The sequence below is a fragment of the Antechinus flavipes genome, chromosome 3 (assembly GCF_016432865.1).
Source record: "Antechinus flavipes isolate AdamAnt ecotype Samford, QLD, Australia chromosome 3, AdamAnt_v2, whole genome shotgun sequence".
Lineage (NCBI taxonomy): Eukaryota > Metazoa > Chordata > Mammalia > Dasyuromorphia > Dasyuridae > Antechinus > Antechinus flavipes.
The window spans coordinates 396,016,459-396,040,037 of record NC_067400.1 but is presented as its reverse complement, the minus strand read 5'-3'; the positions used below and the strand labels follow the sequence as shown (position 1 = coordinate 396,040,037).

Sequence of the window (23,579 nt, the reverse complement as noted above, 5' to 3'; positions counted from 1 at the left end):
AAATGGGGTGAATGCCTTCCCTACAAAGTGAGCCCAGCACCTCACTCTTAGTTTTTTCTGTGTCGCTACCACTTCTCCTATTTCACTGCAGTCACCACTCAGCTGAGCTACACACTATCCCCTCAAGGGATTGTAAGACTGAGGCAGCTCCTTGGTTATTTCTGCAAGGAGAAGCAGAATAGGAGCAGCAGTAAATAATGTTGTGAGAAACTTTTAACAATACTGAAAAAGGCAAATGTCGCAGTTCACAACTGTACTCTTAACTCATGTTACAATAGAACAGTTTGGCATTCTTCTTTATTAAAACATATATATAGATATATATTATATATACACATATGTGTCTATGTATATATTACTACATGTGTATATAACATGAATTTCCTCCATGTAGTGTAGTACGTCAAGTGTTGTCTTAATTTGCATTTCTCTAATCAGCAATGATTTAGAGCATTTTTTCATATCATTAGAAATAGGCTTCCAAGTTCTGATACTGACTGAGCAGTGGTGGGTTTTAGAAGCATAAGGCAGTGGGATAGAGCCTTTTTACTCTCTTCCCAGTCTGTCCCATAAAGAAACCTCCATCTACCATGTTCCCTTATTGGGTTTTTTTTCCTTCCCTCTTTTTCCTCTTGCCTGCATTTCCTCTACAAGCAGAGCAGCAATAGTTCCACCCCCCAAGTGAGCATAATCATTGTTATTTTTCTCTCCTAAGGGAAAAAGCCTCTATTTCTTTTTGTCTCTTTGTTGGGATAGAAAAACCATAGCACCTCAAATCTTATAGCTAGATTAGACTTTCCAAGGCCTCTTACAGCTCTGTGATTCTACTCCCTAAGCCACCATAATAATTATTCCATCTCAATTGCTTCTTGTATTATTTTCATCTTCTGAGCTACCAAGTCAGTTTGAGGATACCTGTCATACTAATTGATCAGTTTGTGCCATTGCCCCAAATACTGAAATTGCTAATTAAGGCTGAATTTACTCCTTTACTTCTTTTCTAGAAGTCTGTCATCATTATAAGAGTATATCCCCCCAAAAAACTTAAATAAACACACAAAGAGTAGTTACCTCTTAGAAAATGAAGGGAAGGAAAGGCAGAAAGAAGGAATAAAAGTAAAACAGAAAAATCCTGAATATCTTCTTTTATATTTCAACATTTCTTTCCCTGTAAGAGAGCTGAAATAATCTTATTAATTCCCTAAGGTGATGTTGAATTTCAAAACTATTAGACTAATATGGTATTACAAATTGATTTATTTTCATGTTCTCCAAAGTATAACATCAAAAGGGCAGAATTCACCAGATTTTTGCTATCACCTTTCTTTGGTTTAAATAGCATCTATATTCCCTGTGTTTAATTCTCTACCTATTGACTTAGCTTTTGGAGAGCATCCCTATCAGGTCCTATTTCATTATGAAACATGTACTGGCTCACCAGTTCTGCAGACATGACCTGCTTTTATTTCTTTTCAGCAACCAGGGATAGGAGGGCTATTCTGGACAGCATTGCCACAAAGTGGCTTTATAAAGTTGTTTTAAGGAGGGAGCTTCTGTGGAATATAAATGGGTCAGAATGTTCCACTTAGTACAACCGAGGTTCCACTTAGTACATTTTATAATGATGACAAAACTTCTAGAAAAGAAGGGGTAACTTGGAACAACTGGCACCAAATTGATCAAGTGATATGATAGGTATCCTCAAACTCACTTGGTAGCTCAGAAGGTGAAAATAATACAAGAAGCAATTGAGATGGAGTAATTACTATAGTGGCTTAGGGAGTAGAATCACAGAGAATCACAGAGTTGTAAGAAACCTTAGAAAATCTAATCTAGCTTTAGGATTTGAATAAGGCTTTTTCCATTAGGAGAGAAAAATAACAAGGTAATTACGCTCATTTGAGGAAGTACTGCTGCTCTGCTTGAGGAAAAAGTGCAGGGAAGAAGAAAAATAGAGAAGGAAAAACCGGAGTAAGGGAACATGGTAGATGGAGGTTTCTTTATTGGACAGAGGGAGAAGAGAGGGAGTATAAAAGGCTCCAGAATGCTGCTTCTAAAACCCACCACTACTCATTCAGCATCAGAATTCTTGAGGCCTATTCATATGAAAAAAATACTCTAAATCACTCTTGATTAGAGAAATTAAGACAACTCTAAGGTAACACTCATTACCCTCTCAGATTGGTTAAGATGGCAAGAAAAAAATGATGAATGATGGAGAGGATGTGGGGATGTGGGAAAATTGGGACATTAATACATTGTTGATGAGTTGTGAATTGATCCAGCCATTCTGGAGAGCAATAGGGAATCATGTTCAAAGGGCTAAAAAACTGTGCATGCCCTCTGATTCAGCAATGCCATTTCTGTGTTTATAACCCAAAGAGATCATAAAAAAGGGAAAAGGACCCACATGTACAAAAATATTTGTAGCAATCCTTTTTGTATTGGCAAAGAAACTGGAAATGTGAATGGAATGGAATATTATTATTCTAAAAGAAATGATCCACAAGATGATTTCAGAAAAGCCTGGAGAGACTTATCTGAACTGATGCTATGAAATAGAGCCAAGAGAACACCAGCAATGACAAGATTATGTGATGTTCAACTGTGATAGACTCTTTTCATCAATGAGGTGATTCAGGCCAATTCCAATAGACTTGTGAGGGAAAGTTCTATCTGCACCCAGAGAAAGAACCATGGGAACTGAGTAGCATTTTCACCGTTTTTGTTGTTTGCTTGCTTTTTTTCCCTTTTTCATATGACTTTTCTTGTGCAGCATGATAAATGTGGAAACATCTTTAGAAGAATTACACATGTTTAACCTATATTGGATTACTTGCTATCTGGGGCAGGAGGTGAAGGGAAGGGAGGGAGAAAAATTTGGAACACAAAGTTTTGCAAGGGTGAATGTTGAAAACTATCTTTGCAAGTATTTTGAAAATAAAAAAGCTATTATTAAAAGCAACCCCCCAAAAAGAAAAACTTTGAGGCCTCCAAGAATTTAATTCTGTTCCACTAAATTGCTAAATTTTTAAGCCCTCTAAATTTCCTACCTTGTAGACAAAACTCCAGTAGGCCAGAATTTATTCTAGCTCTGCCTTTAAAGTTTCATTGTAATGCACAATCAAGGCCTGAAGGTAGTCCTGGGTTTTTAAAGATTATGTCATGGAAACATGAGTGCCAGTGGATCTTACATACTAAAGTGTGACTGTGTCCTGTCCTAGCTCACTTAAGGCAGTCTGCTTATGATCTCCATTTACCAGAATTTTTAGCCACAGCAATTTATGAAGACTCTTGACTAATGTGTGGAGGGAGTAAGGTTGATTCAAAGGAAATAATCCTCACATCAATAAAATTATGGCTTTTTCAAAGTATCAAAATAAAAGAATGATGATTTTGCTTGATTTTAATAAATGTAGTAGATGTTCAAGATAAGAAAGTTATAAGAAAAGTCCTGTTTTAACCAGTTTGCTTTATGAGGAGATGCTTTGCTTTCTCTCTTTTTCTTTGAAAAGAAATGAGCATTTTTTGCTGATGCTCTAAAATGAATTATAATGAAGCTAGATTTTTTAATAGGGAGAGGTTCACAAGGACAGCTGGCATAGTACATCTGTTCATTTAGCCCTATATTTTAACTTCGTGCCATTGTCTTTCTGCTCTACACCAGAAATATGAGAGAACTCTAAAGCAGTAATGAATCACTGTTTACCATTTACATGCCAAAGCCTGGTGTTTTAAAAATGTAGATTCTTTAAATTCCTTTTAGGTTAAAACAAGTATTTCTAGGCCTGGTCTGGAATCTAAGTAGTTTATTTATTAAATAATTGGTCTTATAAAACATATGTTATCACATATCCCTATTTTCTAAAAGAGTTCTCATTTTCCAAAACATTGGCAAATGATTTAATTTTTTAGGATAAATAGAGGTGGTCAAAGCCATCTGTCCTCTTTATTTAGGTTTTAAAAGTATTTAAACTTTCTGTTTCTGAATTTCCTTTTCTGGATGGAAGAGAGAAATAAAATATTGCTTATTTCAATAGTCTAGGGAAGATTCAACATAACTTCAGTGTTTTAAAGTTGGGTTCAAAATATATCTGGATTCACCACATACACTCCCCATCTCCATATCTTTCTCTGGAAAGGAAAGAATGAATAACACTCTTCTCTTCCTTCCTTTCCTCTGTCTTCTTTTATTCCCTCATCTGCTCATGTTCTAGCTCCTTTTCTTCTTCCTACATGTCTCTTCACTATTCCATGTTTTCTTCTATTCTTTTTCCTCTTTTCATTTTCTCTTATGTGTCCCCCCCCCAATTTTTAATCAATAATTTCCCTACCATCTGTGATTTTTTCCCTCTTTTATCCATTTTGCTAATGTAAGCATTTATTAAACACCAACTATATACTAGGCCCTGGAGATATAAAGACAAAAATGAAATACTTCTTTTTCAAGGTGCTTATTTTCTCTCAGGAGCAAAATATATATAAGAAAATCAAATAGATAATATTTAATGTAATTTTTAGTGGGGAGAACAGTAGCAACTGGGAGGCATCAAGGTATGATTCCTATAAGAAATGGTATTTAAACTGAGTTTTGAAGGAAGTGGGAAGATTCTATGAGGTGAAGATGGGGAGGGAGTGCAATGATCATATACAAAGATGAGAATATAAAATCATGGAAAAAAGTAAACCAATTTGTTTGGAAGAGGGTGTATATATATATACATACACAAAGACTAAAAAACGGCTATATTGTATAGGCTTTTAAAAGACAAACAAAGGAGTCTGTAGTTTATCCTAGAATAAGTATTCTTACCTGATGGCTTGGGGACCCGAGAACTTGGATAAGAAAAAAAAATTATATTTTTCTTTCATTATTGTTGTTGTTCAGTCGTATAAGTCATGCCTGACTTTTCATTACCCTATTTGAGATTTTCTTGGCAAAGATATTGTAGTGGATTACCTTTCCTTCTCTAGCTCATTATTTGTGAGGAAACTGAGGCAAACAGTTAAATGATTTGCCCAGGGTCACACATCTAATGTCTGAGGCAAGATTTGAACTCAGAAAGATGAATGTTCCTGACTCCAGACCTGGCACTCTATCCACTGTGCCACCTGGCTGCCCATATGTAAAAGAATAAAGAAAAGTAAGGATTCCACCTTTAAGCCTGTGCCTACATACCTACATAGTTACTTTCTGTAGTAACTAGGATGTGGCTATGAGTAAAAACTAAGTCAGTCTAATGAGCTCAAGTTACATCCAACAGCAGCAGGGCACTAGGCTCTAGGAACAAGTTTAGTTTTTTTTTTTTTTTTAAACATCGACCACAATAGTTGCAGGATGAGTTCTATTTTTTAAATTGATACCATCAATACTGGAATCCTTCTTTATGCTATCTAATGGGTACTACTGATGAAGTACTTTGTTAGACTGAGAAAAGATAAAGTATCTCTGACACGTCTCTGAACAAAACATGTGTTACCTGTTTACCCCCAATCTTAAGTTTTACATAACCGCCAAAAAGGAAAAATAATTGTTTGTTTCCTCACCTGCTCGAACACCTTCATAAAAGTCATGGCCTCTCTGAAAGTTAAAGAAATAGAGATGAACTTAGGTAAAATCATGGGCATTTTGAAACACAGAAAATTTTTGAAACACAAAATTTCCAAGACAGTTAATTGTTTGTAATTAATGAGGGACAGAAATAAACTTTTTTAGTCACAAATTGGACTTAATTGTTGGCAAAGAAGAGGAAAACAAACAGGTTAATTTTTATTGTCAATTAAATTATTGATCCCCCTCCAATGGTTATTTTGTTTGTTTGCTTATTTTGAAATATGGGACAGGGAATGTATATTAAATAGTAAATTTGTTGGTAATCACAAATCCCCCAAAATGATTGATTCATTCCTTTCGCATCAAAATCTTCATTCAGTGTATACAACACAGAAACAGAGATAGGATCCTGCCTGTCAGAATCTTACCCTGGTGGAATGCATGTGACAAGATAAATATGTAAATGTGGGTGTTAAAAAAAAGTCAACAAGAACACCATTATACTACTCATTCTTAAAATACTCATAATAGCATTTTAAATAATAAAATAAATGATATTAAGAAAATGATATTTTCTTATTAGACAATGTAATAGACCTGCTATTGCATAAGAATATAACTGCTTCATATAAAGTCATAAATGAAGTCTCTTCCTGTAACCAAAGCCAATCACTCTATGGGCAAACACACAGTAGACACTTAATAAATGTCTACTGACTGTTGACCATGATAAGTTTTCAAGTTCCCAAGCACTAAAAAATTCTTACCAAGCATGCTTGACTCAGCCTATATTCCATAATTAACACTTCTTGTAAGCTCTTTGAAGAACCTTCCATTATCTGTCTTAATGTGATCTTTAAGGAGGTTGGAGACATTTTTTCAAACACCTGTTGAGACAAAAGGTCAAATAAATATTTATAGACTCTCTAACACCTCTATTAAACCAACATAATCTTTGTCCATATCCTTTATTTGCAGTAAATAGAAGGTGCTAGATTTGGAGTTAGGAAGACGAATTTAAATTCTATTTATTTTTTAGCTGCATGGACCTAGGCAAGTCATTTAATTCCTCTCTGACTCAATTTCCTCATCTGTGCAATGGGGATAATAATAGCAACCACCTTACATAGTTGTGAGAATAAAATGAAATAACATGGAAAATGTTTTATAAAGCTTAAAGTACTGTATAAGTACTAGCTATATCTTCAAATATTCAATACAATAAAAATTATGGACATGAATAAATAATTGTAATAGTTCTATCTTCTTTCATATTGCAATACAAGTTGTTGATGATGTATTACTCCATGTGTGTAGCTGTGACACACCACATGGCCTGACAGCCTCATTTTTCTCATTTGGATAATGGAAATAATAATAGCACCTACTTCATGGTGTCAAGTGAGAGTCAAATGAGATAATACACATTTTTTTTTTAAAATTTGTGAACCTTAAAGTGCTACATAAATGTCTGCTATTACTGCTGTTGCTATTTTAAAAAAACTGTAATTGGGAGTTCTAACAAACTTAATATATGTTTAAAAATTGTCCTTTGAGTTGTAGCCACAATATGTGTGTATGTATGTATGTATAGAAAGTTTGCATAGCTGGCTGCTGAATGACCACCACAAGAACTTTTGGTGAGGATTTTTAGTTTACTGAATTAAGAAATTTCACTAAGTACAAAAATGGAAAGTTCTAATGAGAGATTGCAGGTCTCTGCTGCATTCTCAAGTTCAACTATAAAAGAAATACTCTATTCATAAAAATACAAAATGGGTAGAGGATAGTATGTTATTTAAAAGCTACCAGAGTTTTTCTAATACAGTCTCAATAATATTTACTAAACTTTATATCCAACCATTACACAAAATCCATTTGAATGGAACTTTAGTTGCTGATCAAAATTACTTTGTTGGTGGTAAATTCTCTTAGTGATCTTTTGATAATAAAATATGTGTTCCTCATATTAGAAGGATAATACCTCTGCTTGCTCCTTTTTTTGTCCTTTCTTTATCTATATATATTCTTAACTATAGCAATCTCTAATATGATTTCCTCTACAGATAGAGAGGCGATGGACCTAGAGCTTATACAAAAACATGTTTGTTTGTTTTTTTTTAAAGACATGACCAAAGCAAGAATTTATTTTGCCCGATTACAAATTTGTTACAAGAGTATTATTTTTCTTTATTTTTCAGTGTGGGAGAGGAGGGAGATTGGAGAGAAAGTAGATTTTCACTAAGTGAAGAAACTTAAACTTAAAAAAATCATGGTACTTGACTAATTTATGTTTCTTTGGTTAATTTAAATTTCCCCCTATATTTTGGGTCATTTTAATCTATGAAAAAAGAGGCATAATTAAGGACCTGGTTTCTTTCTAGACTTCTCACTCCTCCATCTTTCTATAAGTCCACTATATCTTCACCAAAGACTTTTATAACAAGTTATGTCCTTGTGAGTCAGAAGAAAGTAAAGAAAGAACTATCAGCAGACTGGAGGTTCACCATCCCTACTTTAGAGGAAGATAGCCTATTCATTATTCAAAAAATTGTTAAAATAACCAAATTAGAACTGCTAAGATTAGTTCGTAAAATACTTTTGAAAACCATTAAATCTTAATGAAATCAACAAGCTAATTTGGAAAAAACCAAACTAAAAATTAGTCGTGACTTGAACCTTTTCTAATTCATCAATGCTTAATGACATAATAATCTGCTTATCTTGCTCTCCAAGGATGATGTTCTTTTATCTTTGTTTGGAATATACCTCTGTGTATGCAGAAATACATATAGGCAATTTAGTTTTTAATGAATTCTGAAAGATCTTGAGGGGAAACCTATAAGTTAGGATTCCAATTGTTACTACATAGAGCCACAGTTTTAAATTTAGCCCAGATATCATAAGTCACTGCAATAGTCTGTCAGTTTACAAATTTTTTTCAGCAGATTCAACAAAAGATGTGTGGTTTGGGCATGAATTCATAACAGTCACAAAGTATCAAATAAAAATAATCTTACACATTGTACACATATGCATACACATGTAAATGAATAGCTATAATTACATAAAGATCTAACGTAACTAAATATATGTATATACACACACACACACATAAATACATAATTCTGTCATGCAAATGTTCAGACATAGCATAAGTAAAAATTATAACCCATCTATTGAAAAATACTGCTTTATGGAAATATAAAATTTTGCTTTTACTCTTTTAGAGAAAGGATACAGAGATCATACAAAAAAGTTATTTTCTCATTAGAGATGATAAAAATACTCTTCATTTAAACAAATAACATTCTTTCTCCTATCTTATCCAAAGAACTTCAGAGCAGATAGCATGTCATTATTTAATTTGTGATAATAGTTCCAAATCTACTATAGAACTTTCATTTCAATTTACTAAGCACTTATTAAGGACCTACTATGTGCCAGATATCAGGAATAAAAAAATCAAAGACTAAAAACCCCAGTCCTTGCTCTCAAGGTTGTTCACTGCAAAAAGGAAGCACTTAATAAATTTCTGTTGAATTTCTATCTCGTGTTAAATGTACTTTTCTAATAATACTTTTAAAAAATGTTATAATTTAAATAAAATATAAAGATTATATTCTAAGGCTATAAGGGCTACTATTTAATGATATTCAAAAGGTCCTATGAGGTATAAACAAAGTAATTGATATATTCATTGAATAGTTTAAAATTTTTAAATCAGATAACTAGAAAAATTTCTACTTCTTTCTCTTAAAAATTTCAAGCAACTATTAGCAGCCTGCAGTTACATTCTATGCTGAACTCCTTAATTGCTGCATTTTAGCTTAAATTTGCATCATAATTACCCTTTTCCTAGAAACATTATGTCCCCTGGAATTGCTATTAAATGAAATTGTTTTTATTTATAGTAATAACCAACAAAAATTAAAGGATATATTTAGCAAAATCATAGCACACTTATGAATATAAAATTACTTTCTTCTTTCCTTCCTTTTTTTTCTTCCTTCTTTTCTTTCTTTTTGATATTTTTCACTTTCCCTTTAAAAGACACATCATATGAAGTTGTCTTATAGGAAGATGAGCTAATGTTCACAAGTTTCATACCACAAAATCAAAAAGTATTCAGTCCTCAAAGGTCATCTAGTCTAACCCATACAAGCATAAGCATTTTATCCACAACATCCTAGACAAGGAGTCATCTAGTCAACCAGAATCTCTAGAAATCTAGTCTTTCAAGGCAACCCATTACACTTTGGGCCAATTAATTATTAAAAGAAGTGTCTCATTATATGGAAATGAAATCAGCCCTTTCTGCAACTTCTATCTATTCCTCCTCAATCTGTGTCCAAGGCTCAAAGAGAACAAATCTGATCCCTATTTTGTGTGAAAATCTTTCATTTGGAAGACAGTTGTTATATCTCAACAAATATTCTCTTCCTCAAACTAAACAACCCCAATCCTTTCTTTTAACTGAAATCTCACATAGTTGATGCTCCTAATTCACAGTTTCTAAGTTTTTCTAGCTATCCTGATAACCTTGTTCTTCTATACCCTAATATATAAATAATGGTTTTTCTCAAACTTGCCACCCATAACTAAACACAGTATTCCAAATGTTGCCTGACCAGTTAAGAGGGATAGTAGAATTATTACAATCCCCATTCTGTAATGACATTAGGCCTTGATCAATGCAGTCTCTTTCCATTTTCTGGCTACATTTTTTCTCTCTGAGAGATATGTATTATGATCTTGAATTCAACCCTCTAGTTTTCCCCATTTATTTAAGCTCTGTGCAGAATTTATTCAGATCTTTAGGTGTCCACCCCTAAAAGATTTCCTGCAACCTTAGTTTCAAAGTAGAAAATTTGATCTCATAGGACTAAAACCTGGTGAGATTACTGAGACTGGATGGGATGGCATGCTTGACTAGAATAAGGCTATGAAAAAGTATCTTATTAAAAATGAAAGTGTTGAGGTCTAGATTTGGGGTACCTAAATGAGATCAGGGTTAAGGTCTAGTGGCAGGTTTGGGGTATAGATTCGGTGCAAGGGGGTCTAGTAGCGGCGTGAGTTCCCAATAAAAGCATTTATTGGCCCGGAGAGCTAGATTGATAAAAGAGGTTTATTATTGGGTAAGCAAGGTTAAAGTATAGGTGAAGGTAGAGATAAGGAGGGCACTGGACAGTGTCCTCACATGGCTACCATGTTTGGAATCTCTGCAAAGAGGGGTTCCCAGCATGGCCTTTTTATAATAGGAGACTTAGCTCGAGGGGCTTTGGGGTGTAGCCCCAAAGTTGGCTCAGATCCAGGTGGGGCTGGGAACAGGTCAGATCTTCTACTGGAATTCAAAGGGACCAGGATTTGTGAGTTAAAGGGCAATTTACATTATTAACTAGGAGAGGATGGGAATCTAGAAAGGAATCTTTCCCACATCAAAAGGAAGGGCTAAAGGTGGCAATAGTATGGCATTAATATTAAGAAAGCCAGATTTTTTTACAGAAGTAGGGGATATTTTCAAAGAATATAAAGATGTCAGAGTTTTTTAATATGTTGGTTAGTTTTGTTGAACTGATTTTTTAGGAAAGGTAGGTAATATAAAAATAAAAGATATCAATAATTTTTTTTTAAGAAAAAGAAAAAAGCTAGAGCTCCTTCAGGGAGAGAAGCACAGTAGAGATCATTTAAAAAGGCATCAATCAAATGTGAAAAAAACAGTAAAATGGGGACAATATATTACAGGGCAACTGGGTAGGAGGAAATAGATAAGAGATTTGGGAAATGATCACAAACCTTGCACAGAGAGAGGATATAATAAAATTGATAGGGGTGATTTCAACCCTATAGACATCTTGATTGGATTCCCTTTCAGATAAAAGCAGCATAAGTAGCTCTAGCTTTGAAATATACAGATAACAATTTATCCTCAAAGAGTTAGATGAAGCAAAGAGGGCAACTGATATTCTGGACATGAATCTTACAAGAAGGAATTGATTGCCGAAGCAGAAAAGACAGGAACATTAAGGACAAGTGGCTATTCCATTTTAGAATTTCTAACAGAAACTGAAAAACATAATCTGACAATCTATATTTTGAAAGAACAGATTTTGAAGCTTCACAGAAAGGAAAAAAAGAAACCAAAGGCCTAATGTTCTTCAGGGAAGTTTAATCATGAAGGATGGTAATCTATCAGGCCTGAAATTCTTAAAAAACAACAACAACAACAACAACAAAAACCTGACAAAATAAAATGGTAAGATGTCTAAGGAGATCAAAGTAGAAATAAAATAAACTCAGATTTTTAGAAGGCATATCTAGAATATAGAAGCAACAACAGCTAACAAAAGATGAATACAGAGTAACAGGTTGTAGGTATGTCAGGAACCCCAAAGTTAAGGAAGAATTGAGATTGACAGTAATTACTATTTTGGAGGCATGAGAAAGCTCAAAGAAGTTCAAGATCATGACATAGGATGGATAAAACACTAACAATAGACAATAGAGGAAAGGTAGGGCTACTCAAATTATCATTTTTCCTTCTATTTTCTCTCCCAAGATAATGAATTTTGGATTAAGATAGGACATAAAGGGTGACTAAGGAATTAAAATCCAAGACATGTGAGGAATTAGTAAAGATCATTTATATAAAGTCATTTCTAAAAATTATTTCACCTGGAACAAGGCCAAAAGTGATACAGAGGAAAATTGGAGGCATAACACTGACACAAAGAACTATATTAGGAAGAGTACAAAGTCCCATGAAGGAGAAGAGGAATAACATCTCAGAGAACACTCCATCAAGAAGTGCTATTGATCTGGAAGAATAGATGACCTGCTTTCCCTAGAGAGATTCACCTGTACTAGTATTTAGGGGTAGGGAGGAAGTGGCAAAGTAGATGAAACGAAAGGGCCCAGCGATAGGTCAAACAAGGGAATAGTCTCACACCATGCAGAATGGGGACCGTGATGTCTGGACCATAATAGGGAGGATACAAATGCTTGCAGGAGCAAGTGTAACCCATGCAAGGTCTAAGGCACGTTCCTAGCAGGCCCTGATTATAGCTCTGCACTTAGCTGCCTTCAATGAGTTCAACAAGGAGACACACATGAACCATATCTTAAGGTACTAAAAGAACAGTTAAATGTGAATGCTGAAACATCATTAAAAGTCTCTAAAAGACTGTAGAGAATTGGAACTGTATGATAGTATTATAGAAAAGCAAATGGCCTCATTTTTCATAAAAAGAAGAGGGAACCTGTAGTACCTGTAGATGAGTTTGACTTGGAAAAATTCTGAACTATGTTATTAAAGAAGTCATTCATGGACTTTTAAGAAGGGAAACAATGATAATCAAGAGCCAGAACTGGTTCATCAAGCCACTGATCAGCTGAGTGAACTTTAATAAACTATTTAACTTCTCTAAACCTTAATTTTTTCATCTGCAAAATGGGGATAATAATATTTGTACTATCTTCCTAAAGGGATGATTTTGAAGAAATTACTTTGTAAAGTTTAAAACCCAATTTAAAAAATAGGTAATTATTACCCATTCTATTTTTAAGTGACTTCATATGTTCTTATCAGGCTTAATTGCTTTTAAATGAAATTGCTAGTTGTATTACTTAAATTTTCACTTTTTCTTGATAAGCAATAATTATATTAGCTAGTAAAGTACTCTGGAAAGAGAGGAGGCACTCAATAAATCTTAGTCTTACAGAATGACTAAGAGACAGTTTTAACTAAAAATAATCATCCACATTTAGAGCAACAGCTTTAACATGAGGCTTGCCTCTCAAAAATGTACAAGCAACAATGAACTTTTTTGCATTTTCATAGATGTTTTTATATTTATATATAGAAATTCTGAGTAGCTGAAATATTGGAATACAAAAATGGCTACAAAATGGAAAATATGAAACTCAAATTCAAGTATTTCTGCTACAGTACAAGGAAAGGATAGTACCATTCTCTTCTGTTGAAATGCCAGAAAAATTGTGACATTCCATCATACTTTAGGCATATTTGAGTAAGATAAGTACACAAGAAGTGGTCAATTATAGAAAAGCAGGTTTTTTTCTCCACTTAAATAGACTGTAAAGCTATCATTGAGGATTATACTAAAGAAAGGATTAGAGTGTAACCAACATTAACATATATACAAGTATTTGTCCAAAACTGCTAACCTATAAAAGGAGTTTCTTGATACTCAGGTAAAATGCTAAAATCAGTCAGAGTTAAAAATGAAGTACAAATTGGACCTATGAGGTTTAGCCACAAAATAAATCGGTATCAACAATTTATCATCACAATTGAAAGTATGAGACTAAGACATATTTTAAAAATGAATGCGTTCAGAGCTTGCTTAATGAACATATTTTAAGGTAATTATTCTTCACATTTAAGGTCATTAATCTTCACAAGAAATTAGTATATTCCATGTTCATCACTGCCATTAAAAACAAGAATTGTAATCATTTATCAAATACATTTTTTAGTAAAATTGTTTATAATTTCTATACTGAAATTTGCTTAAATTTGGCCTGCTTTGTTTATTTTTATTGGTTAAATTTCCCTCTCAAATTTACTTTTATCCTTGGTTAAAAGTCATTGATTAGTCCATTCCATAGCAACAGACTCTACAGCTAAATGCTACAATTGCCACATATTCATTTTCTCCTTAATAATTCCTCTCCTAGTTCATATTTGTCCCTATAGGACATGGAAAATAGTAAGGATGAGTTCTTCTCTTCTAGGTCTCCTATCAAATTTGTCCTTGTCATCCAGCAATTAAGTAAGGAATCCACCTTCCCAAGAGTTTTGCAAAGATAATGTCAGAGGTTCTCTCACCCAGGATCCACAAAGGAAAGTGAGATGAAGATAACAGAACAAATTCAGAGGTTTTTAATGTCAAAATTATAGGTCTTGTTGTGATAAGACCTATCTTATCACTTAAGACTAAGATAAGTTTGTTGGTGATATGCATACATTACCTTCAATTGTTCAAGTGCAAAAGGTGAACCATCTTCTTGTAAATTCCGAATAATCTGTTCCATAGTACTTGCTGAAAAACAACTATAAAAAGAAACTTTAACTAATTAATCAATTAATGATCTATTTTCCATTTCTGAACCACCAGTGAATTTGAATTTAGAACTAGGAAAAGCATGTTTTTCCCTTTCTCTACAGTAAAAATAATAGTTTTTCTAGCAAGAAATAGACTACATTTTCTAGGAAACTATTTGCAACCAACCTTTCTTTACTAATGGGAAATGAAGCCTAACTTCCTTTGCTTTATTTTGTCCTTTCATTCTATTTATAATGATTATTTCTGAGTTGTTTTGCTGGGGAGTGGGGCTAAATCTAAATTCAATAGTAAAGATACTATTCCTTCCACCTTCCAGAAAACAACTCAAATCAAGCTAAAGACACATCAAGATTAAATGTCTTGTTCAGAATTACAAAGCCAGCCTGTGATTGTGACAGGCCATGAACTTTACTCAGTCTTCCAGATTCCAATGCCAGATCTATATCTACTATATCATATTATCTTGTTAATACATTTATCAAAATCAATAGATATTCTCAGATGTAAAAATGAACACTTTTCAAAAGTCTACAGATGGTTTGTATACTCCACTATTATTTAGCTTTTTATCTGTACTATTTGGTTTTTTCATGATTTAATTACCTACAATATTTTACTTGATGCCTTGGACATTAAATGACTCTTAAGAATTATTAGTTCACAGAGATTTTCCTTTTGGTCAGTCTATTATGCCTTCTGCCTTATCAAGGTATTTGTTCTAAAATATAATGATGAGTATTCCTGTTTTTCTATCCCAATCACTGCTGCTGTCCTGGAAAAACAGAGTAATCACTTTCAAAGATAAGTGAAAATAAAGCAATGTTTTATCAAATAGAAGTATATGCATTGTATAGTTACTATGCAGCTTCTAGACTTCATATCACGGCATTGTTAAAAAATTCAGCTTAAGATATTCTTCCCATAGGAACAGATATAGTAGGATTGCTGCTAAATAACTTAATACTGGTGAAAGGAAGGGTTTCAAAAAATCTGGGAAGATCTATACAAAGTGAATAGGAAGAACCAGAAAAAACAGCTCTTAGACAATCTAGAACTCCTTTTTTTCTACATAATAACAGATATACTGTAAAGATAACAAGCTATAAAAGACTTAGTACCCTGATCAAAACAATGACCTCCTACAATTTCAAAGAATTTATGATAAAATGTGCTATCTACATCTAGAAAGAGAATTGATGACATAGCCTGCATATTGAAGTATATATTTTTCTTTCTTTTACTTGTTTTTTGGGGGAGGAGGCAAAAGACAAAACTAATAAGAGAAATCCATTTTGCATGATTATACATGTTTGTAATAGGTCTTGTTTTTTTCTTGCCTTCTCAATGGATAGGAGAAGAGAAATAGGGAGGGAGAGAATTTGGGAACTAAAAAGAAAATCAATAAAGAAAAACTTCTGTGTTTTTAACAAACAAATTCTGCAAATAGATGCTAGAAATAAATAAGAAAATGAATAGATAAATGATTAAATAAATGAGAAAAGCATTGAAAACCTGGGGAAAAATACCTGTTAATTTTGTCCATATGTTCCTCAAGTATGAAAGGTTTATCTTGATCAACTTTACACTGCATAAAAAGAGATGACAAAAATTTTGTCTCAGTTAATTTAAGGAATTAAAATAATGTGGAAACTTTAAAATTACTTTGACAATGATGGATTTAATACTTATCAATATGTTATGGATATTAATTATAGTTAATAAAATAGATACATTAAGAGATAATAAATTATCATGTTTAAAATTATATCTACAATGGCACATAAATTTACATAATTTATGTATGTTAAGTTTATGTTCAAAATCCAGATAGCATTATAAAGATAATTATTTATTTAGTACTTTAAGGTTTACAAAGCCCTTTATACCCATTTCAGAATATCAAATATGCTTTGTTATAGATGGAGAATTACTTTAGACATTTTTAGTGTTTTTGTCAGTATTCACAAAAGATTCAAGTTTCTGGAACTCTAAAACATTGTGCTACACATTTCAACCCACAACACAGGTTTTGCATGACAAACTGTTCGCTTGTGGAAGAAGAGGCACTAAAGAAGTGAAATTGTGACAAACATTCTTAAAATAATGTATATGTTCTGTAGACTATCAAAGGTGGAAAGGCCCTTCAAGAACATATAATCCAATCCATACTCAAGTATGAATTCTTTATGTATCGTCAATAACAATTGGCAATCCAACCTTCTTATTAAGACTTCTATGATGAGAAACTCACTACTTCTCAAGACAGAATATACAGTCTTGGACTGTATGTTTATTAAACTCTTCTTTGTACTGAGTCAAAAACTCAAAATCTTATCTCCTTGCAGATTCCACCCCTGGTTCCCAGTTTTACCCTCTAGACCCAAATAGAAAAACTGAACCCTTCTTTCATATTACTCTGTAATGTTTCCCAGGTCTATCACTAGGTATCTCTTCTGTAAGAGGAGACTGGAAATACTCTCAGCTCTTAGACAACTTAGAATTCCTCATGAGCACTCTCTCTCTTTCTCTCTCTCTCTGACCTTATAACTCATTTATATGAAAGACTATTACATATATATAATAGTGTGTGTGTGTGTATATATATATATATGTCATATAAATATAAATATATATATAAACTATATAATATATATTGTAATAGCTTAATAGAGTTCTTTTAATTAAAATCAGAGATTAAACTATCAGTTGGAGTACCTTCTTGTGGTAAGTATCCAAGACTTCTGCCACATCTTCTTTTGAAGGAGATTTCAGGGCCAACAAATCTTTCTCCAGCATAGGCAACTAAAGAGAAGAATTAAAGAATAATTGGAATCTCACAGAAAAAAAATTTAAAAATATTTAAAATCTAAAAAACACTTTAAAAAAACAAGATGATCTGAGTTAGACTTGCTGCTACATATTCTTAACTGAAACAATGATTTAATTATTCCTCCATGTAGGAAGGCACATTCCCATACATCAAATAGTACTTAGGGGAGCTCAAGGTGGGGGAAAGAGAAACTAAACAAGGAGAAATTGCATCACCTACCTTTGTCTATTTACTCTAGTCCCCTAGAGAGTCTCATCCTAATAAGGCATTTCTTTTTACTTTTTATCAAGATGCAAAAGGAAAACAGCAATCAGTCTTTATAACTATTATTATTAATAATCAGCAATTATTAATAATATATATAGCTTTCTAAGAAACATTTCAGAGGGATCTTGTTTTAAGGAGTTGAAGCAAACAAACTTTCTTTGTGCTCAAAAACTATATGAGAAAACTGATACTAGTATGAAAGGGTAACTTTTTCTTTATTTTAATTTAAGGGTACATTTACATTTGTCTCAGATTTCTATACATGTCCCATTTACAGCAAGCTCACCAATCTACAAAAGTTCTACATTCTTTAAATCACAACTATATGGTCAAGTCTTAATGCAACATGTCACATCTTATACAATGTAAGTGGACAAATAAGGTATTTGCATAACTTTAAGGATATGGAGCTAAGATGACAAGAATACAGGCAGTCACTAAGCTGAACTCTCCCAACATTACCCACCAAGTTTAAAAGAATTCTTCAAATCAAATTTTGGAGCAGTAGAACAAACAAGAAATCAAAGTGAGATATTATTCCAGCCTAAGACAACAAGGAACGTCAGCAGTAGAGGTCTGTGACTCTGGTATTGGAGCCAGTCTGGAGCACCATCATTGATGGTCATGATAACAGCAGCAGCAGCTTAAGAAGTTCTCAACCAGTAAGGAAGGAGTCAGACAACTGGTCAGAAAGGTTGCAAGGGATAATTTATTGCTGGCCCTGATTACAGCTGATGCACACTGGCAACTCTATTACCCTTAAACAGTTCTGGGTTAAAATTACAAGATAGAGAGGAGCATTTGTGTCATAAGGCAGAAAGAAACACTAACACTTGCAACTGCAAGGAAACAAGGGCCCATTCTGGATAAAGACCAGAGCACAGACCAGAAGAGCAATGATCACACTTCTCTCCAAATCACACCACTTCGGAAGCACCAAAAATTAGAAGGTCTCCTAGAACTAGCTCTGAAAACAGCAACACAAAAAAAGTCTGAAGCTTGGGATACTGACTCCTCATCACCACATGAGCCAAATTTAAGCATAATGTTCAAAATCAAAAAATAGGTTGGGGAAATGAGCAAACAACAACAACAACAACAAAAACTTGATCATAAAAAGCTAGTATGGTGACAAAAAAAAAACAAAAACAAAAACAAAAAAAACTCAAGATATACACTAAGAAGATTCTTGACAATAGTGCAGAAAGGATTACAAGCAAAGCCTCAAACAAAAATGTCCACTGGACACAAGCCCAATCAGAATACCTGGAAGAGACAGAGAAAAGATAAGAGTAGTATCGGAAAAATTGGAGGAAAAAATATGATTGATACAAGAAAACCATGAAAAGACAATTAGCAGTTTGTTAAAAGAGGCACAAAAAATACTTTAAAGGGGGGGAAAAACACTTAAAAAGACAGAATTGGCAAAATGCAAAAGAGGCACAAAGATTCACAGAAAAAAAAGAACTCCTTAAAAAGTAGAACAGACCAAATGGAAAAGGAATACAAAAGTTCATTGAAGAAAATAATTCCTTAAAAATCAGAACTGAGCAAGTGAAAACTAATGATACCATGAGACATAGAAAAATAATAATAGGCAGAGCCAAAATTGTGAAACAAAAGCAGGAATTCACCCAACCTCTCCCTTTGAACACTCCAAATTTCTTTAAATAAATATTCTAAACAAATTTTAGGGCTTCAGAACACCCCAAAAGACAGAGAAGAACATTTTCCAGACAAAGACAACTCAAGAAGGTCAGTAGAAAAGATCTACAACACCAGGATGGGAGTTCAGTGTGCAGTTCTAGTGCAGGCTGTGTAGTTCCACCCCTGGCCTGCGCCCTAGCCAGGGATCCATATTAGTAAAGCAGGAACAGGTCTAGGGATCCCTAAATCAGCAGCAGTACTGGCAGTTTCTAGACCTCTCAGCCCAGAAGAAGATTGGGAAGGTAAGCAGAATAGGTCTGTAGAACCAGGATGGGAGCTCAGCACACAATCCCAGCACAGGCTGTACCAATGCAGCCCCAACCCCACCCAACCTAAGCCCAGGACTCTCCTGATTCAGCACACTAGATCTTACAGCTACAGTGGGGTAGGGACACTTCTAACAGTTCCAGGGTAAAAAAGAGTGCTTGTGGTCATCATACAAAGAGCTCTGAAAATAGCTACATAAAATCCCTGAAGCTTGGAAGAGTGGATTCTCCATCCTGAAAACAGAGCCCTACTTTAGCAAAAAGTTGACTAATAGGCTAAGAATCAAAAAAAGTTTCTGACCATAGAAAGTTATTAAGATAACAAGGAAGATCAAAACTCAAAAGAAGATAACAAAGCTTCTATATCCAAGGGCTCCAAGAAAAATAGGAGTTAGTCTCAGGCTATGGAAGTCCTAAAAAGGGATTTAGAAAATCAAGTAAGAGAGGTAGAGGAAAAATTAGGAAAAGAATTGAGAGTGGTATAAAAGGAAATACAAAAAGCATTAAAGGAGAAAAATGCTTTAAAAAAGCAAAATTGGCCAAATGGGAAAAGAGGTACAAAAACTCACTGTGAAAAATAATTCCTTAAAAACTAGAGCTGAAACAGAAAACTAATGACTTTATGAGAAATCAAGATACAATAAAAATGAAAAAACAGAAAAAATGTGAAATATCTCACTGTAAAAACAACTGACTTGGAAAATAAATCCAGGACACATAATTTAAAAATTATTGGTTTATCTGAAAACCATGATCAAAAAAAGGAGCCTAGACATCACCTTTCAAGAAATTATCAAGGAAAACTATTCTGATATTCTAAAATCAGAGGGTAAAATAGAAACTGAAAGAATCCATTGATCACCTTCTAAAAGAGATCCCAAAATGAAAACTTCCAGGAATATTACAGCCAAATTCCAGAATTCCCAGGTCAAGGAAAAAATATTGTAAGCATCATCCATTGGGAAATGGCTGAATAAATTGTGATACATGATTATCGATGGGAAATGATGAGCAAGATGATCTAAGAAAAAAATCTGGAAAAGTCCTCCATGACCTGAAGCACAGTGAAATATACTGTATACAAAGTAATAACAATGTTCTGGAATGACCAATTGTAAAATGACTTTGATATTTTCAGCAGTATAATGATCCATGACTACTCTGAAGGACTTCTGATGAAAAATACTATCCATACCCAGAAAAATACAGATTGAAGCACTCTCATTCTCTTTTGTTCTTTCTTGAGGGTTTTTATTTTTATTAGGGTGGGAGATCTATGTTTTCTTCCACAACTTGAGTTTTATGGAAATGTTTTGCAAAATTTCACATGTAGTAGATGATAAGGGAGACAATCTGGAACTCAAAAGTTTTTTTTTAATGAAAAAAATGATTTTTAAATGTAACTGGCAGGGAATATTAAATAAATTTTTAAAATTAAAAAAAGAAATAATAAAACAAAAGAAAAAGAAAAAATAATGAAGAAAATGTGACATATCTCGTCAGAAAAACAACTTAGAAAACAGACTAAAGAGAGATAATTTAAGATTTACTAGATATCAGAAACCACAATAAAAAAAGAATATAGACATCTTATTTCAAAAAAAATGTAGAGGAAAAGTATGCTCATATTTTAGATTCAGAGAATAAAATAAAAATTGAAAAAATTCAATGTTTACCTCCTAAAAGAAGTCCCAAAATGAAAACTCCCAGGAATATGATAGTCAAATTCCAAAGCTCCCAAGTTTAGTAGAAAATATTGCAAGCAACCAGAAAGATACAATTCAAATTCATGGAGTCAAGATCACACAAGATTTAGCAGCTTAAATGAGCAGAGGCTTAGAATATGATGTTCCAGAAGACAAAAAGTTGGGATAACCAAGAATAACCTAACCAGCACAATTTGACATTCAAACACAAGACTCAAAGAGAAGCACAAAAAAAGGACTCAAGAAAGTTAAAATGCGTATATTCCTATATGGGAACATATACAAGTCCTATCATCATCAGGGCAGTTAGAAGGAGTCTACATAGAAAGTATGACTATAAGATGATTATGTTGGGGTAATTTCCAAAAAAATCAAAGAGGAAGAAAGAAGAAAAAATAGAATAAGGGAATTTTTCTCAATAAAAGAAATTTGCAAGGAAGAGCTTTTATAGTGGAGAGAAAAAATGCTTGAACCTCATTCTCTTTGGAATAAGTTCAGAGGGAAGAATATAATACATATTCAGGTATGTATAGAAATCCGTCTCTCCCAAAAGGAAAATAAGTGAAGAAGGGGATAAAAAATAAAGAAGGGGATGGTAAAGGTAGGATGTGTTAAAGAATGTATTGATCAGAAGCAAAACAAACTTTTGAAGAGAGACAGCACTGAAAGAAAGAGGAAGATAAACAAGAAAAAATCAGATGTAGGGAAATACACAGTTAACAATAATAATTGTAATTGTGAATAGGATGAGCTCACCCATAAAACACAAATAGCATAACTGATTAGAAACAAGAATCCAACAATATGTGTTTATAGGAGACATATATGAAACAGAAAGATATGCCGTCAGCTAAAATAAAGGGTTGCAAAAGAATCTATTATGCTTCAGTTGAAATAAAAAAAGGCAAATCAAGCAAAGCTAAAAGCAAAAATAAACCTAAAAGAGGAAATTAGGGAAACTACATTGTGCTAAAGGGTACAATAAAGTAATATCAAAAAATTTACAATATAATAATATCAAAAAATTTTTACAGTTTCTCTGAAAGTCCTCATTTCTTAAATACATGTAGAAGTGAGTCAAATTTATAAAAACAAGATCCATTCTCCAATTGTTAAATGATCATAGGATATGAACAGGCAGTTTTCAAAAGAAGAAATTAAAGCTATCTATTGTTCAGTCCTTTCAGTCATGTCCAATTCTTTGTAACTCTTTAAGCCAGATTTGAATTCAAGAATTTGAGTTTTCCTGACTTCAGGCCTGGCACCCTATTTATGTGACACCTACTTCTCCTAGTAGTATCTGTAGTCATATGAAAAAATGCTCTAAAATTACTATTGATTAGAGAAATGCAAAATGAAACAAATATGAGGTGCCACCTTCAGAAATGATATATGCTAGAGGGATGGGTAAAAATGAGTACAATAATAAACTGTTAACAAGACTGTGAACTGGTCCAACCATTCTGAAGTTCAATGTGGAACTATACCTACAGGGCTATATAACTGCGCATACCCTTTCACTCTAGCAATACCACTACTAGGTCTGAATCCCAAAGAGAAGAAAGAAAAAGGAAATGAACAACTGAACAAAAATATTTATAGTAGGCTCTTTTCTGGTAGTAAAGGATTAGAAATTGAGGGAATGCCCATCGACTGGGTAACGACTGAACAAGTTGTGGCATATAATTATGATGGAATTCTACTGTGTTATAAGAAATTATGGGGAAATTATGGGGACGGTAGTCTCATGGCAAGACTATGTGAACTGATGCAAAGTTAAGTGAGAAGAACTAAGAGATATACATATAACATATATATATATATATATTATACATTCTAACAGCATTGTTGTAATGATGATCAATTATGAAAAATTTGGCTACTCTGATCAAATGATCCAAGTCAAGTCTAAATAACTCATACTGAAAAAATGCTATCTACCTCCAAAAGGATAATTGATGAATTCTGTATGCAAACTGAAGCACAATTTTCTCACTTTATTTTTTTTAAATTTTTTGTGATATGGCCAATATAGAAACATATTTTGCATCATGTTACATGTATTTTTAATTGATATTATCTTGGTTGTCTTCTCAGTGAGTGGGAGAAAGATAGGAGGAAGGGAAAAAATTGAAACTCAAAATTTAAAAAGAAAACAAT

The 23,579-nt window shown here is 33.2% G+C and overlaps 1 protein-coding gene across 1 annotated transcript in view; it reads right to left on the bottom strand.

Moving 5' to 3' along the window:
* The window catches only part of HIBCH (3-hydroxyisobutyryl-CoA hydrolase), a 103,324-nt gene that overhangs the window by 15,450 nt on the left and 64,295 nt on the right, over positions 1-23,579 (bottom strand). The window contains exons 9-13 of the mRNA XM_051986009.1: positions 17,359-17,445; positions 16,170-16,228; positions 14,549-14,630; positions 6,322-6,441; positions 5,548-5,581 (exon numbers count right to left, since the gene is read on the bottom strand). Of these exons, the coding sequence (XP_051841969.1) occupies positions 5,548-5,581; positions 6,322-6,441; positions 14,549-14,630; positions 16,170-16,228; positions 17,359-17,445 (382 nt within the window). The remainder of the gene's footprint in view (positions 1-5,547; positions 5,582-6,321; positions 6,442-14,548; positions 14,631-16,169; positions 16,229-17,358; positions 17,446-23,579) is intronic.